Source organism: Artemia franciscana, chromosome 10 (genome assembly GCF_032884065.1).
Source record: "Artemia franciscana chromosome 10, ASM3288406v1, whole genome shotgun sequence".
Lineage (NCBI taxonomy): Eukaryota > Metazoa > Arthropoda > Branchiopoda > Anostraca > Artemiidae > Artemia > Artemia franciscana.
The window spans coordinates 5,334,863-5,352,115 of NC_088872.1; the positions used below are offsets into that span (position 1 = coordinate 5,334,863).

Here is a 17,253-nt window from a genome sequence, read left to right on the forward strand (position 1 = left end):
GTACTTTGAGCAGATTTGACAAAATCGTTGTCAGGTTCTCCGCGTTCAACCCAACCAAATCTAAAGCGTTTTCATCTTACGAGTTCCAAGCCTGTTAGACACTGCTTCTTCAAAATTGTAGTGCGCTAGAATAACATGGTTGAACACGGGTTCTTGGAATACATTCGCCGTGTTGAACACCACACTCAAAACGATAATCTGCACAATCCATGTCGAACTCCCTGTTTAACCTGGCCTGAAATCAAGGTTCAGAATACATTTTGCCCAATAAAAATTTATGGGAGTGAATGGAGGTTCATAATGCATTTGAAAGATGAGTTTCTCTTGCAGGTTAAATAGTGTTTAAAATAAGTTAAAGCTTCTTATTTTTGCACAAGTAAAAAACGTACCGTGCACATTTTTTTCAAATAGGTTATCAAAGATGTTTCCTTTCTTTAGGCTGTTAATTTATGCCTTATAGAATATTTTGTTATTGTCAGAATTCATGCTCCTCGATGCAAAATTGTCTGAATGGACGAATATTTGGTGAACTCAGGTTTCATAATATGGTTGAAAGATTCGTTTCTCATGCGGAAAAAACTGTGTTTAATTCTAAGTTACGCACTAGTAAAAATTTACAATGGATATTCTTTTTTACATATGAAGTGAAAGTAATCATCTTTTACCTTTTTTTAGAAATTTTCTGGGAAGTTTTAACGAGTTTAATTTTCACTAAGTTCGAATTCCAGTTCCAGTGCATACCAGTTCGATGTTGTCATAATTTATATCTCGCGGTAAATTTCGGAATGAACGAATGCTCAGTATACTTCTGTTTCGTAACAAAGGTGAAACATCCGTTTTTCCAGCTGTTGAAACTCTGTTTAAAATAAATATAAGCTTTCCATTTATAGACTAATAAAAATATTCCATTGGCAATATTTTTTAAATGTGTACTTAAAGGATTCTTCTTTGTTTTGAAAATTTTGCAGGAATTTTCACATAATTTCATGTTCAATCCTAAAACCACAGTGATGTTAGTTGGTCATTTTCAGTCATGATAATTTGCTATTTTTGTCTAGTCTTAGCTTTTATATATATTTCTATTTAAGCCAATATTTATCAACTTGATTTTTGGCAGGCCACGGTTATTGATTTGTCTCGTAAGAAGGTAGAACTTAGCCGTCGATCAGTGGAACAGCGAAAGAATCTTTCCTATTTAAACGAAAGAATACAAACGTACGAAGACGAAGTATCTAAGATTGATAAGAACTCTCAAGAATTCGAAGAAGTTCATCATGAAGTTGTTTCTGAGCGGTTGAGATTACAAAACACATTAGACAGCCTCTTGTCTGAGGTAATACTTTTTTCTATTTCTATTTTAGCTGAAATGACTCATTTGTTCTAAATAACAGAAAATTAAGATCACTGAACATTTATTGCCAGACTTCTAGAATAACTGTAATAAAAGAAGTTCATACCGTGAAGGGATCAGATAGCGGGTAATAAGTTACCTGATACTCGAAGAATATAAACAAGTTAGTAGATTTTTAGAGTTGTTGCCAGAACTTAGAAAAGAAGTTTAATGATCTACAGCAATTCTAGTAGAGTACTCGGACCTTAACACGATATACATCCTCAAAGGAGGGCCCCCAAGGATGGGGGGGAAGCATTAGAAGCATCTGATCCAATTATTACGGATTGTGGTGCCATAATGGCGAATCGAGTAACTTAAACAAATGGGTTCAGGAATGTATAATGGGTATTTAGCTTTCTAGATAAAGGTGATGGGGTTGAATTGATCCGTAACTGTTTTTATGTGTATGACTCCCCTGTAATCGGGCCTTGTGCAAAATTATTGCTTATCGGGTTACTTTTCGTTGGAGCAATTTGGAAATGAGTAACTTGGTGCTTCTAATGTTACTTTAATTGTGAATAACTTAGTGCTACCAGTTATTCCCAATTGGTTTTAGTTCGATTCTAATTTAGTTTTTTTTTTATTTCATTATAAGCAGTATCCATGTATGCATTTTAAGCGGTGCCCTATCCCGTTCTGTTTTCTTCCTTATAGTTTAAAAAACAGCACTATTGTTAACTATGGCTATAGATGGTTGCATGTTTTCTTTTTCAGCAACATTTTTAGCTTGTAAACAGTTTTCTACTGATTTTATGACATTTTTTTGATGTAGGAATCGAAAGTGAGACCCACTATTTCCTATGGTAAGAGAACGACACGTTACTTGACTGAGCTAACAAGTCATTGATGAAATTATGTTCTTAGAAATACATTCTAGGCAATTAAAGTATTGTTTCTGGGACGCTGGCCAACTCGTGTTAAGTGTCATTACATCGTAATAAGCTATTGTGCGAATCGATTTCTTTCCGCAGATCGCAAATCAATTTGTTTCCGGGCACCTTTTTTAGCATCATTACAAGAATATGCATACCACAGTGATTTGAGATGCTTTCTGGACAGCCATGTTCTTTTGATGGTTAATGAAACTTGTTTCAATCTCCAAAAATTGTAATGACTAAAACTGGGCAGGTATTATTTTTGTGACGTTATGGTCCTGAGCACATCGGTTTTCCATTACCGGGCTTCTGCATGATTTTGTATTCCCATCTAAGACCCCATGTCCCCCCTCCAGGGCCCTGAGCCCTCCTCTGGGGCCACAATAACCCTCCTCCCACCAATTTTATTGAACTTTGATTTTTTACATAATTTTTTGGGACTTCCAATTATTTTGCAACTTGTAATTTTTTTTACTTTTTCCAAAAAAAGGATGCATATTCTTGGAATGATGTCAAAAAAAGGTGTTAGCAACTCCAATAATATATCGGAGTATCGGCTGCAAAGGTATCCGTGTCTCAGAAAACCAGATATAAGGGCTGTCACAGGATGTGTTATATTGTTTCACATACAACATGAATAATTACGCCATACCGGATAACGCATTATTCTTGAAATCCTTGGAAATATATCAGGAAATTCTCAGTGTCAAAAAGTCCAAAAATTATATGTTCCTGAATAATTAGTTGTCCCAAGAAAATTTTATATCCCAAAAAAAATTGGGGAGGGGTTGCATAGGGGCCCTAGAGGGGATATGGGCTCCTGGGTAGGAATGTTGGGACCCAATCTCGTGCAGAAGCCCGGTAATGGAAAACCGATATGCTCAGGACTATTACATCACAAAAATGATACCTACCCAGCAGTGTTGGGAAATACTTAAGTAATTACTTAAGTAAAAATTCTGAGTACTTGTACTCTACTTAAGTAAAAAATCTCTAAAGTACTTAATACTCATACTTAAGTAAAGAATTGAAGTACTTAAGGGTATTTAAGCACTCAAGTACTTTCTTCTTGGTACAGAAAAATTATACCAGCATAATGCAGGGCTGATGCGACGAATTGAACTGCCTATATGTTGGTGGATGAGTGGATTTTAGTCTTTGAGAACAGCGGCTCCCAGTCTGGTGCAAAATCTAAAAAAAGGACACTATCATGGTGGAACTACCATATATATTGAACGGAAAGTTTTTTGACGGATGAAGGATGGTGCAGTATCTATAGTGATCCCCTCATATAAGATTTGTGGATTATCGGCAGGGGGTTTCGGTTACAAATTTTAATTTTAATTAATGAAAACTTTTGCTTTTTTTCTTTCCTCGGCTGCCTAGTCTAGGGTAATACCATTTTACTGACTATCTGGGCATTTTTATTGGTAAAACTACCTGAGCTTGTGAAAAAGCCTAGACAGACAAACCCAAGACACAAGCACAGACAGTTCAGTTTTTGTTAGCCCAACTGTCTTAGCTTATAATTGGGTTCACTTGCATAACATTCAAGCCAGATAAGAGGCCGTTGTAGGCTTTGGACGCTTATTCCCCTTGCAATTTCAGTCAACTCACTGTTCAACTAACATTAAATTAACTTTTTATTAGTACAAAAGTCTAAGTTTATAAATTGAATCAATTGCCTTGCCTGAAACTCAATGCAGAATGGCCTCATTCTGATTTTAGACGATTGTTTGCCTCTCATTCTTCTCATTGTTGTTGGTTTTTGAAAAAAAATGGAATAGTTGTGGGCATCAAGTCATGGCTAATTGTAGAAAAGGCCAAGACACATAGTCGAACTATGTTGTCACTAGAGTGAGAAGCAAACCTGGTATTAATCCCCCTCCCCCTCATTAGGATTGTATAAAAATGTTGTTAGTTCATTTGTTAATAGATGTGTCTATCTATTATCCGTCCATGCGTCATTGCTAGGGCAGTAGAACCAGGGTAGATTGTCAAAAATCTAAAATAGTGATAGAGCCTATAGTTTTCCAAGTGTTTGGTTAACCAAAGACTTGAAAAACTTAGTGTCTGGAGATGAATACTTTGATCTTAGTGATAAAGAAACAACTCATGATAATTTTGGTAACCGTGGTCGTGAAACCAATTCTGTGAAGGTGGAGGTATTATCATATTTGAATGAGAGGCGAAAGGAACTATATATGCTCAAAGTGTACCCAAGGGTGATGAAAGTTTTCAGGAAGTACAACTGTGTCATTCCTTTGTCTGCATCCGCAGAACGAATTGTTTCGGTAGGTGGTGGAATTTTTACTCCAAAAAGAAATATGCTTGGAGATGGTATGTTTGAAAAGCTTCTGCTGTTGAAAGGAGCAACTAAGAAATTAAGTTAAGGTATGATGAAGCTGTAATGAATGAACCTTGTAAATTCTTTTCTTTTTATATCTTAACTGAAGTAAAATTCGATTTTTCACGAAACCAATTAATTTTTTTCATGAAAACTATCGTTTTTTCTGAAAAGCGGTCGATTTCTCGGCAGAACCTTGCTTATCTTGTCTACTTGGAAAGGAAATGGATATTAAAGAAGTGTTTTGTGTGTTATCTACTGTAAGTAAAACATTGGTACTTGAGTAAAATACTGAATATTGAAGTAAAATCGAAATACTTGAGTACTTAAGTACTGAAGTACTTTTTCAAAAGTACTTATTACTTAAGTAGATTTTTAGAGAAGTACTTAATACGTGTACTTAAGTAAAAATTTCGCTGATTCCTTGGTACTTTTACTTAAGTAAAAAAAGAAGTACTTGGCACAACACTGCCACCCAGTTGTAGTCATTACAGTTTTTGGAGAATAGTTAAATGTTCCTAAATAATTCGAAGTCCCAAGAAAAAATGGGGAGGGGGGCTCATTGGGGCCCTGGAGGTGGGCTCGGGGCCCTTGAGGGGGACTCGGGTCGAAAATGTTACCTTGGTTATGTAGATGACAGCTTTGATGAAGTCGCCGTTACTCCTTATTACTGCTCTTAAACCACTAAGGAAGAAAAGAGTAGGAGATAGGGTACCACTTAAACTGTATACAAGGATACTACTATTACTTCTGATTATTTTAATTCATTTAATTATAATTTTGTTATAAGGCCAAAACTGGTTAAAACTTGTGCTCTTATATCACTCTACCCTTGCTCCCACAAGTAGAGAAGGGGGAAGAATCCTATTCCCTGCAGTGTTTCGAACCCTCTAAGCTATTGTTAGAAAAAATGCTTGTCAATATTGTGCACAAAAATATAGTGATTAAAAACTTAAGAACTGGAAAGTAGAAAAACTAATAGTAAAATAGTCTTTATTTTACAAAAGAAAAATAAAAAACAGGGGAAATACTGCCTATTTTGTTTATCCTACTGCAAAAACGGACTATAAATGAGGGAATACGCTTGGATGATTATCCAGCACCAAGGAAAAACTGCCAAAAATGAACACAGTCTCCACAGAGCAGTCGAGGATGCGCAAGGTCGTGATCAGCAATTGGAAATTTCGAAAACAAGAAATATATAGCACCTATACACAAGAACTTTTTATTGAAAGTGAGAACATATTTCCCTTCTTCCTTTCTATTCTCCCTAAAATAGGAGCCAAAATTATAGTTGTTTTCGGTGTTTTTATGGCACTTTGTATTAACCAAGTGACATATTGTGATCGGAAATTCTGTCGGTCTGTCGGTGGTTTTGTATTAACCAAGTGACATATTGCGATCGGAAATTCTGTCGGTCTGTCGGTGGTCCTGGTTTTGCTAGTTTAGGCACTTCCAGTTAAGCTAGGACGATGAAATTTGGCAGGCGTATCAGGGACCAGACCAGATTAAACTAGAAATAGTTGTTTCCCCGATTCGACCATCTGGGGGATGGGAGTGGGGGACGGTTAAATTGGAAAAATAGAAAAAGTGAGGTATTTTTAGCTTACGAACGGGTGATAGGATCTTAATGTTGAAGGATATCGTGTCTCAGAGCTCTTATCTTAAATCTTGACTGGATCTGGTGACATTAGGGGGGGGGAGTTGGAGGGAAAACATAAAACCTTGGAAAACGCTTAGAGTGGAGGGATCGGGATGAAACTTGGTTGAAAAACTAAGCACAAGTCCTAGATATGTAATTGACATAACCGGAACGGATCTGCTCTCTTTGGGGGAGTTGGGGAGGGTGGAGGGTTATTTCTGCAAAATTAGAAAAAATGAGGTACTTTTAACTTACGAAGGAGTGATCAGATCTTAGTGAGATTTCTTATTTAGAAGGATCTCGTAACTCAGATCTCTTTTTTTTTTAATCCCGACCGGATCCAGTGTCATTGGGAGGAGTTGGGGGGGACCGGATATCTTGGAAAATGTTTAGAGTGGAAATATCAGAATGAAACTTGGTGAATAGAATAAGCACAAATCCAAGATACGTGACTGACATAATTCACTCTCTTTGGGGAAGTTGGGGGGAGGGGGTTATCTGATCTTAATGAAATTTGGTGTTTAGAAGATCTTGTGCTTCAGAGCTCTCATTTAAAATCCCGACCAGATCCGGTAACGTTGGGGGGAGTTTGAGGGGGAAACCGGAAATCTTGGAAAACGTGAAAATTGAGGAATCTTTATCTTACGAATGGGTGATCGGATCTTAATGAAACTTGATATATAGAAAGATCTTATGTCTCAGATGCTCCATTTTCAATTCGAATTGGATCCGGGGAAATATGGGGTTGGAGGGGGGAACATAAAAATTGGAAACCGGAAATCCTGGAAAACGCTTAGAGTGGAGAAATCGGGATGAAACTTGATGGAAAGAATAAGCACAAGTTCCAGATACGTGATTGACATAATTGAAACGGATACGTTCTCTTTGGGGGAGTTGGGGGGGGTGTTAATTTGGAAAAATTAGAAAAATTGAGGTATTTATAATTTAAGAAGGGGTGACCGGATCTTAATGAAATTTAATATTTAGAAGGAACTCATGTCTTAGAGCTCTTATTTTAAATTCCGACCAGATCTGGCGACATTAGGGGGAGTTGGGGCGGAAACCGAAAATCTTGGACAACGCTTAGAGTGGAGAAATCGGTATGAAACTTGGTGAGTAGAATAAGCAAATGCCTTAGATACGTGATTGATGTAACCGAACTGGATCTGTTCTCTTTGGGGGAACTAGGGGGGTGGGTCTAGTGCTTTGGCGAGTTTGGTGCTTCTGGATGTGTTAGGACGATGAAAATTGGTAGGCGTGTCAGGGAGCCGCACAGATTGACTTGATAAAGTCGTTTTCCCCGATTCGACCTTACGAGTGGGTGATCGGATCTTAATGAATTTTGATATTTAGAAGGACCTCGTGTTTCAGAGCTTTTATTTCAAATCCCAACCGGCATTAAGCCTTTGATTTTCCTTTTAGATCAATCTATTGATTCTTGCTAGAGCTCATGCCATATGAGCTCTTGGCTCCTCCGACCTCGTCACAAGTGCCATATGAGCTCTCAGCTCTTGTTTTCTTAGCCAAATTGATAAGGCTTGTATGCTGTTTTTTTTTTGTTTTTTTTTTTTGTGGTGGTGGTAGATCTCTTGTTCCTATGGCATCAAGTGAAGAGGAGCCGGTACTTGTATGATATAACCCCGAAGACTCAAGTTGTTCATCCATTGACGCATTTTTTTTTTGTTAGAAACTTTCAGCTTAGCGTAAGACAAGACATAGAGAAATGATGGGAATATATGGGAAATATATAAAATGGGCTATATGTTCGCACATTAGGGGGAGGCGGTTTTGGTAAAGTATTTTTTTTAGAGCGTGACGTTTGAAAACAATTCTTACTTCATAATATGCTGAATAATTGCACCTGATACATTATGCATGCAGAACCGCGATACTTTACCCCCCCCCCATAATGGGCAAATATATAGCCCAAAATTGTTGCTAAAGTGTTATATCTTTAGCATACTTAGGTATATTTCATTAGGATTGAGAGTCAGAGAAACAGGTTCTACTTAGATGAAGAATATTAGGTAGGGGCAATATTATACAAGCACCGAGGGGCTATTAGCCTCCTAGATTCCCACCCCCCCTAATATTTTGTAATTTTTTCCACTGAAAAATAACCTTAGTTTGGTATTTTAATAGAGATAATTGAAAAAAAAGATTGCCCTCCCCTCTGTACTTTCAAAATATATTTTCCCCTCTTTCAGCATTTTTGTGAGTTTCTACCATTGCCATGTTTTTAAAACACACAAAAATAGACAAATTGTGCGTAAGTATAAGAAATTAAAGGAAAATCGTACAAATCTTTAAATTTTAGGGTGACATACCCCCCCCCCCCGTTAAATTACATGGCCAATCCCCCTCTAGATTAAAAAAATACATTTCTTTTGTATTTCCATTAAAAAAAGGCTTTTTAGGTATTTCCATTTTGGAAAAAAATGTCCCCCTTGATTTTAAAAAGTCTAGTGCCCCCTTTAAAATTCAGTAATATTGACGCCACTGATCAAAAATAGTATGCAAAGTCACTAACATATGTTGTAATTCTTCAGTGCGTGTGTTTTTTCGAATTCTCAAATGTGTTTTTTCGCTCATTTATAAGTATCTGTATACTCATAAATTATGTTTGAGTTAATCAGCGTTGGGATATTCCAGCAACTTTTTCCGCCCAGTTTCGAAGTCACTCCCGTTTCAGCTGTTTCCTACTGAATGCCGCTTATTTATGAATTTAGTTCCTTTTGCAATTTTTTTTCAGCAATTCTCTGAAATCTAGTAATTCCTGTAACTTTTCTAGCCCAATTTCTGCCAACCTAATTTAGGGACGCCAATGTTTTGAGGGGGGTCAATTCCCCCCGGTTTTGAAAACATATTTTTTGGTATTTTGGAAAAAATGGATATTGCTCCCTAGATTTAAATTTTTTGTGATATCTGTATTAAACATGAGCTAAGAGCTCATATAGCACTTGTGACGAGGCATGAAGAGCTAAGAGCCAAGAGATCATATGGTATGAGCTCTAACAAAATTCTATGAATCAATAGATTGATTTAAAAGGAATATAAGAGGCTTAATGCCGGTCAGGATTTAAAATAAGAGCTCTGAGTCACGATATCCTTTTAAATATCAAAATTCATTAAGATCCGATCACCCATTCGTATTATTTATTTATTTATTTTCTTTATTTCCTTTTCTTTATTTATTTTCTTTATTAGTTTTTTACTGTTTTAAAATGTAGAGTTAAGAGAAAGAGTCAAACTTTAGCGTAAAGAGCGGGGCGTTGAGAAGGAAAAGCCCCTTTCATATACGGAGTAATTTCTGTTCGTTTTAAGTTTTAATGTCGCTCCTTACTTTCATTTAAAAAACTTGTTTTTTTTTATTTAATTTCTTAATGAAGTAAGGGGAAATACTATTCCGTCCCATTTTGGAAGATTCTCATTAAGTCAAGTAAAAGAAAAAGTAAGAAAAATAGCTGATTTTGCATCTTCTTGTAACGCTGTCTGAAAATAGTATGCTCAAAGTTTAGCTAAAGGTTAGATTTGGCCCCTCGTGGCTAAGAAGGCAAAACTCTCGGACGTTTTGTTAAACACGAAAAATAACGTAGTCGAATACATTAATGGTAAGATATGGGTTTTATAAAGATGGAAGGTGAAATACTACGTTGTCATATTTTGGAAGACTCCTACTAAGTTGGGTACAAGAAAAAATTATTCATGCTTTTTCGTGTTAGCTAAATACCTGTTCCAGCTACTTTCATAGGCAACAGGCCAGCTGAGGGGGAAATTGCACCCCCTCCAAACTAATGTGAAAAATATTTCCTTTTGGTCTATTTTCATTTAAAATATTTATTTTTTGTATTTTCATTGAAAAAATTTGTACTTATGTCTTACAACCACCACACTCAAGAAGTGAAGTTATTTTAATCCTAATTAAACAATTCTTACTTCATAATGTGCAGAATAATTGTAGCTAACAAATTTTGCATGTTGAACCACTATACTTCACCACCAACCCTCCTTCCCTCTCTAATGTGCAAATATATAGCCCAAAGTATATATTTTCTAGCTATTCTCGCAATGCGTCTCCTGTTTCGCTCCATGTACCTGTAAAATGAATCAGCTGTGACGAAACAAAACTGGAAAAACAAGTTATGGATGGGAAAATGCATTGAAAATATATAATTTGGGCTACATATTTGCATATTAGGGGGTGGGGTAAAGTATAGCGGGTCCGCGTGCAAAATGTGTTAGCTACAATTATTCTGCATATTATGAGGTAAGAATTGTTTCATTAGGATTAATCTAACTTCACTTATCGGGTTTGGTGACTATAAGACCTGTGTACCAAAAAATCCCCCCCTAGATTTTGAAAACTACATTTGATCCTGCCCACTACCTTCTCTCCCCTACATTTGCTTGAATTGACGCCACTGCTTTAGAAAGGTAAGCAATTTTTCTTTTTTCTATTTGTTCTTGTTTCTCATCATAGTTATACATCCACCATGTTGCCGTCTTATTTTCTTAATTATTTGTCGTCTTATTTTCTTAATTATTCTTAATTATTTGCCGTCTTATTTTCTTAATTATTTCCTTCGGATTTCATTGCCAACAACATCTTGTTAATTTCTAGGAGAACCGAATAAATGGTACTGCAGAAAATATAGAAGATGAAGTCAAAGTGTTACAAGGTGACCGGGAGAGAGCGGAAGAAGAATTGAGTCAAATTCGAGAAGAGCTGTCGCGAATTGAATGCCAAATTACAGTCAACACTGAGAAAATAAGGTATTTTCTGCTTTTTGTTATTGCTCATCAAGGTTTTTATAAATGAGTATTATTACGCCAAGAAGTCTAAATAGGGGATTTTACCATGTCCAACTTGAACGAGCATGTGGTGTGTTCATGGAGCTTGATAAAAGAGGGGGCGGAGTTAAGCTAGTTTAACTAGCATTTATTTAACTAGCGCAATGTTAAGCTAACTGAATTTTTATAAAATTTAAAAATATAATTGAGCAATTTAAGCTGTTATAATTTAGATAACTTTTCTACCTAGAGAAGGGTGGAGCCCTAGCAACAAGGATTCTAAACACTGTCTTCACAGAAAATATGCGTGACAATTAGCACGGCTATCCCCTGCCCTTTCTTTTTCTAAACCCATCTAGTAAATCCAAAATGTTAGAATGTCATTTCGTTGACATGCACCTTACAGGCTTATTTATGATAGTCAAGGCTAGTTGGTAGCAACCCCCTAAACCCTCCAGTTGAATGTTTGAGCTTCTACACCTGTTGTTTTTCTCCTTTATATCAGGTTTCGCAGTACCCTCACTTGACGATATGCCGCTAGTCCTGGCAAGTAATATTTTTGCTTTTAATGTTCATTAAACTTTCCCTTATTAAACAGTTCGTGATAAAAAACTGAAAGTGCACAGGTTAGTAGTAACCAAACTATAGAAAATGAGTTTTAATAACAATTAATGCATCAAAAGAATTAGATTTGAATGCTAATATAAAATATATAAAATCTATTAAGTTAAAATTTATCCTTCAAAATTTATGAGCTTGAGAATATGTTTCTGGTTTAGAATATAGGGGGAAAACACCTCTAAAAATGCAAGTGATGATGATTAAAATCTCACCTTCAGATTTAGTATATCAGTGAATCATATTGTAGATTAAGAATACACGAAAGCTTTTGCTTTAAAATGCTGAACGCAAACTTAGAATTGCTTATGCTAGTGTGGTTACATCGCAGCTTAATCTGGAACGGAAAGCCCTTTCTTGAATATATAATAGTGTGGCTGTCCTGGATATTCTATGTTTGACCCCATTTTGGGACATTTTTACTGAATCTTATAGGCAAGTGCTGCGAAAGTGCTATTTTAAGTACGCGAAGTTTTTGCTTCAGGCCCCTAGGTGGTTTAAGAATAAGTACATCTTGAACCGTTTTGGTATGACCGGGGATGAACAGTTTCAGAAACTGAGTAACCAGTCCTCTTCTCACCGTTTGAAGGGCGTACTATTTTAGGTTTGGTATTATTAGTAATTTGTGTATGTCTCTATGACATGTTTGTTTTGTTTTCCTTTCTTTTATTGTACTCTATTTTTTTCTTTTTTTTATTTATAGATAGGTAATAAAGAACATTCATTCATTCATTGTAGAGGTTTCAAGTTCTTATGTACAAATATGTAGAATTTTGTATCTTTTTCCAGAAGAAATGTCGCTGATTTTCTCTAGAGGTGATTTTATCGAACCAATGGTCTCAAAAATTAGAGGAGGGCTCATTCGAATGTAAATCAAAAGTTCTTGTGTTCTTTTTAAGTTTCTAAAGAGATTGTACCCTAGGAAATTTTCTGCTATTTTGTGACCCAAAATTTGAAAATTATGAGGTAGCTAATTGATTTAAAATTGAGATGAATAGTCGATTTGATCATTGGGGAAAATCCTGATATTCTACATATGGGCCAGTTGTCTTTGAAAATAAAGAAAACACTAAATAAGAAAACGTTTTATTGCTCTCTAAGTAGACATTATGCGGGTAATGTCTTGTTTAAAGTATGTCCTCATAATTATGTCCTATGTCCTTAGTATTCAATGCTCAAATTGTTGCAATTATTGCTAAAAATTTAAATCTTATCATTTGACAATCAATCGTGTTATCAATTTGATGATCATTTTGTTATGAATTTTGTTCTTAATATGCTTGCTTTTAACGTTTAAAATAAATTTTCTTTCTTTCACTCTTTTAATATATAAATAAAAAAAAAACAAGTTTTTTTAACTGAAAGTAAGGAGCGACATTAAAACTTAAAACGAACAGAAATTACTTCGTATATGAAAGAGGCTGCTTCCTCATCAACGCCCCGCTCTTTACGCTAAAGTTTGACTCTGTCTATCAATTCTTCTTTTTAAAACAGTAAAAAACTTTAGCGTAAAGAGCGGGGCGTTGATGAGGAAGCAGCCTCTTTCATATACGAAGTAATTTCTGTTCGTTTTAAGTTTTAATGTCGCTCCTTACTTTCAGTTAAAAAAACTTGTTTTTTTTTTATTTAATTTCTGAACGTTTTTGAATCAATGCATGTTTTGATTTTGGCTCTCCGCAGAAGAATAATTAAAACGAAATTTGCATTTTTTTTTTTTTTTTTTTGGCTAAATGGCTTTCTCATAATTTTGATCGAATGATTTTGAGAAAAAAAGAGCGGGGGAGGAAGCCTAGTTGCCCTCCGATTTTTTGGTTAATTAAAAAGGCAACTAGAACTTTTAATTTTTTACGAATATTTTTATTAGTAAGAGATTTACGTAACTTATAAATTAGCTTACGTAAAGAACTTTTGTATTCTCATATTTTTATTACATATATGAGGGGGTTCGCCCCCTTGTCAGATCCTCGCTCTTTACACTAAAGCTTAAATTTTGTCCCAATTCATTAAGAATGACCCCAGAATCACAAAAGCCGTAGAATAAATAGTTGAAATTACTAAAAATACTTTAACGTAAAGAGCGAGGTATTAGGAGGAGGTGAGCCCCTCAAATGGGTAATAATTTCTGTTTGTTTTAAGTTTTAATGCTGTTCCTTACTTCCAGCTGAAAGTACTTTTTCATATTTATTTTTTCATTGTGTTTTTAAATAATGCTAGTAAATCCTGCGCTCCCTTCATGGAGATTTTCATCCCACATGACAAATTATCGATGGAAAGTTCCCCCAGCATATCCCCCTCTTCTCAACCCCTCCCCCAACCAAAAAAATCCTCCTGAAAACGCCTGTACACTTCCCAATAACCATTACTATATGTAAGCATTGGTCAAAGTTTGTAACTTGTTGCCCCTCCCATGGGGACTGTGGGGGAGTAAGTCGTCCCTAAAGACATAGTTATAAAGTTTTTCGACTACGCTGAATAAAATGGCTATCTCAGAAATTTGATCCGTTGACTTTGGTAAAATAATTAGCGTGGGAGGGGGCCTAGGTGCCCTCCAATTTTTTTGGTCACTTAAAAAGGGCATTAGAACTTTTCATTTCCATTAGAATGAGCCCTCTTGCAACATTCTAGGACAACTGGGTCGATACGATCACCCCTGGGGAAAAAAAAAAACAAAAAAACAAAAAAACAAATAAACACGCATCCGTGATCTGCCTTCTGGCAAAAAATACAAAATTCCACATTTTTGTAGATATGAGCTTGAAACTTCTACAATAGGGTTCTCTGATACGCTGAATCTGATGGTGTGATTTTCGTTAAGATTCTATGACTTCTAGGGGGCGTTTCCCCCTATTTTCTAAAATAACACAAATTTTCTCAGGCTCGTAACTTTTGATGGGTAAGACTAAACTTGATTAAACTTATATGTTTAAAATCAGCATTAAAATGCGATTCTTTTGATGTAGGTATTGGTATCAAAATTCAATTTTTTTGAGTTTTGGTTACTATTGAGCCGGGTCGCTCCTTACTACAGTTCGTTACCACGAACTGTTTGATTTAAAATTTTTGTGCAAAAAAATACAGTGTAAAATATGTGTTATTGAATTGTTAGCCGGACCTTCACTATTAGAAAATCAATGATAGGCTGAAAGGAGTTAATTGAAAAAAAGTAACGTCCTGGAGAAGTGCCTTACCGCCTTGGTTAATTTACTAACAGTAATCATCTTACCACCTGGAGAAGTTAATCAATTTTAACTAAGGCCATATAAAAAATAGACCTGTTATAGTACTAAAATTAGTCAAGAATTACAAAATTACACATATTTTGTGAACGCCAGTGTTACGATAGTTTAAATTTGCTATTTAATTAGGGAGCAGGAAGAAGCAAAAACTAGTTAATGTATGCCTATTTGGTACAGGGAACTACTTTCAATCAATCAATCAATCAATCATCAATCATTTATTAGATACTAAATCCACTATACAGTATATAATACACCATGTAAAAACAAGATCCCCTGAAGTTAACTTGTTTGGGGATCCATTACGTTTAACACTTTGTATCAAAGATAAATAATTTCATACACATGTAAAGAGAAAAAAGGAAAGGGTAAGATAAAAATAAGAGAAATAGAAGGAACCAGACCAAATACAGATTATTAAGGCCATAATGTGGATAAATTCAAAGGATTTGTTAAATTAATTTCATTAAGGGAAAAAACGCCGGTAAATAGAACGCAGTGTAAGATGAAGAGGTATATCGGATGACATTGAATTCCACAACAAAATAGAAGAGTAAATTGGGGATTTCTTAGCAGCTGTGGATGAACACTTTGGAGCAGATAACTTTCGAGAAAGACTACGTAGCGATAAAGGTTACCTACCTGATGACGACAACCTGAGACAGTACCGCTGGGGAACTTCATGTAACATACCATTGAAACCTGTAATGGCAAGGTGAAGTTTATTTTTGGTAATAATGGTGTCAAGTGTATCAAGACCTTTATCTGCATAAAAGTCGGTAGACGGGTATAGTCGGGGAAGGCGAAAAGCAGCCTTTAGTTTAGGCTAATATTTGTCTTCATTAGTAGTAGCCCTCGGGCTTATGTATCAATTATGATGTTTCCTGTTGGCTTAGTCCTATATACTTTCGTTAGGCTGGTTTAACTCCATTTTCGGTTTGATTATACCGATTTTTGTCGAATCCGTATACTCATCTGATGCAATACGCTCGCAGAAAGCCTTTAAGGCCACCCAAATCTCACTGTTTTTAAAATTGCCTTCATATTTTCAATGTACTTAAATACAATCAATTCGATTATAATCAACATAATTTAATTATTCAGTTATAATCAGTAATATTCAAGCTATTATTCAAGCCAAAGTTTTTTAGCTAGCTTTCTTCTTCTTTTAGATTATTGTCGGAACAATTCACAACGGAGGAGGATAGAATTCATGATGAAGCAGAGGAGCTTAGAAGGACTTTATCCAATATCTGGAGAGACACTTCTACATATGATCAGTCAATTAGAGCTATTTCAGAAGAAGTGAGTAATTGGTTGCTTAAACTTCAATCATGCTGCAACCGCTTCTCAGAAGCAGTGCTAGTAAAGGAAAAACAAATATGTGTGTCGGAAATATTTATATTAGGTTGTTGGAGAAATATAGACCAATCAGAATCAGTGCAATAACATTGACTTCAAATGAAACAGTTTTTTTTTCAACCTTGTTGATCGTAAATCAAAAGTTATAGCGATCTTTCTAGCGGGCGGAAGCGATGAGAGGGCAATTTATGCCTCTGTCTTCCCTACCCCGCACCCATACATTGCATCGGATGAAAATTTCAAGATATCTAATTAAATCACAATTTGTCTAGAGGTCTGAAAAAAATTATCTTTGCCTGTGGTATGGTAAGTGGTACGGAACCCTTTGAAACGGTTCCGCATTAAGAAAGTAACCCTTCTAAAACAGAGGCTTTAGGGACACATTTCAACAGAAAGTAGGGTATTTTGGCCTTGTTGGCAATGCTGTATCCGAGAGGAGGGGGCTTAAACCCCCCCCCCTACCCCCAAAATGTTGATACGACTCATAGAAACTTAACAGAAACGAACGTAAACAAGTTTCTAATGCGCTTTTTAAAGTTTTCGCAATTGTAACCCCCCCCTCCCTCTAGAAAAAATCTTGGATACATTCTTGCTTGTTGGAATCAATGTCTTTGAGGATGAATCCCCCCCCCATCCCCTTGATTTGGAATTGACTCATTCGATTGGAAATTGAAAGGACTATTTTTAATAGTCGAAAGTGATTGGAAGGCTACTAATCCCCCTCCCACGCCCACTATTTTCCTAAACACATGCAATCAAAATTTTGAGATGGCCATTTTGTTCAACGTAAATGAAAGGTCCGAAAATTATATCTTTGAGGATGACCCCCCCCCCACCCAGAGCCCTCAGGACAAGGGTTCCCGAAATGCATCTGATAGAAATTTTGAGATGGCTATTGGTTGTCGTAGAAACTTCGGAAAAGGCTCGTTTGATTGGAAATTGAAAGGGCTAGTGCCCTGTTGAATAGTCCAAAGTGATTGGAGGGCAAC

The 17,253-nt window shown here is 35.9% G+C and overlaps 1 protein-coding gene across 1 annotated transcript in view; it reads left to right on the top strand.

Moving 5' to 3' along the window:
• The window catches only part of LOC136031692 (FK506-binding protein 5-like), a 62,875-nt gene that overhangs the window by 35,236 nt on the left and 10,386 nt on the right, over positions 1-17,253 (top strand). The window contains exons 4-6 of the mRNA XM_065711376.1: positions 1,118-1,333; positions 10,879-11,030; positions 16,075-16,207. Of these exons, the coding sequence (XP_065567448.1) occupies positions 1,118-1,333; positions 10,879-11,030; positions 16,075-16,207 (501 nt within the window). The remainder of the gene's footprint in view (positions 1-1,117; positions 1,334-10,878; positions 11,031-16,074; positions 16,208-17,253) is intronic.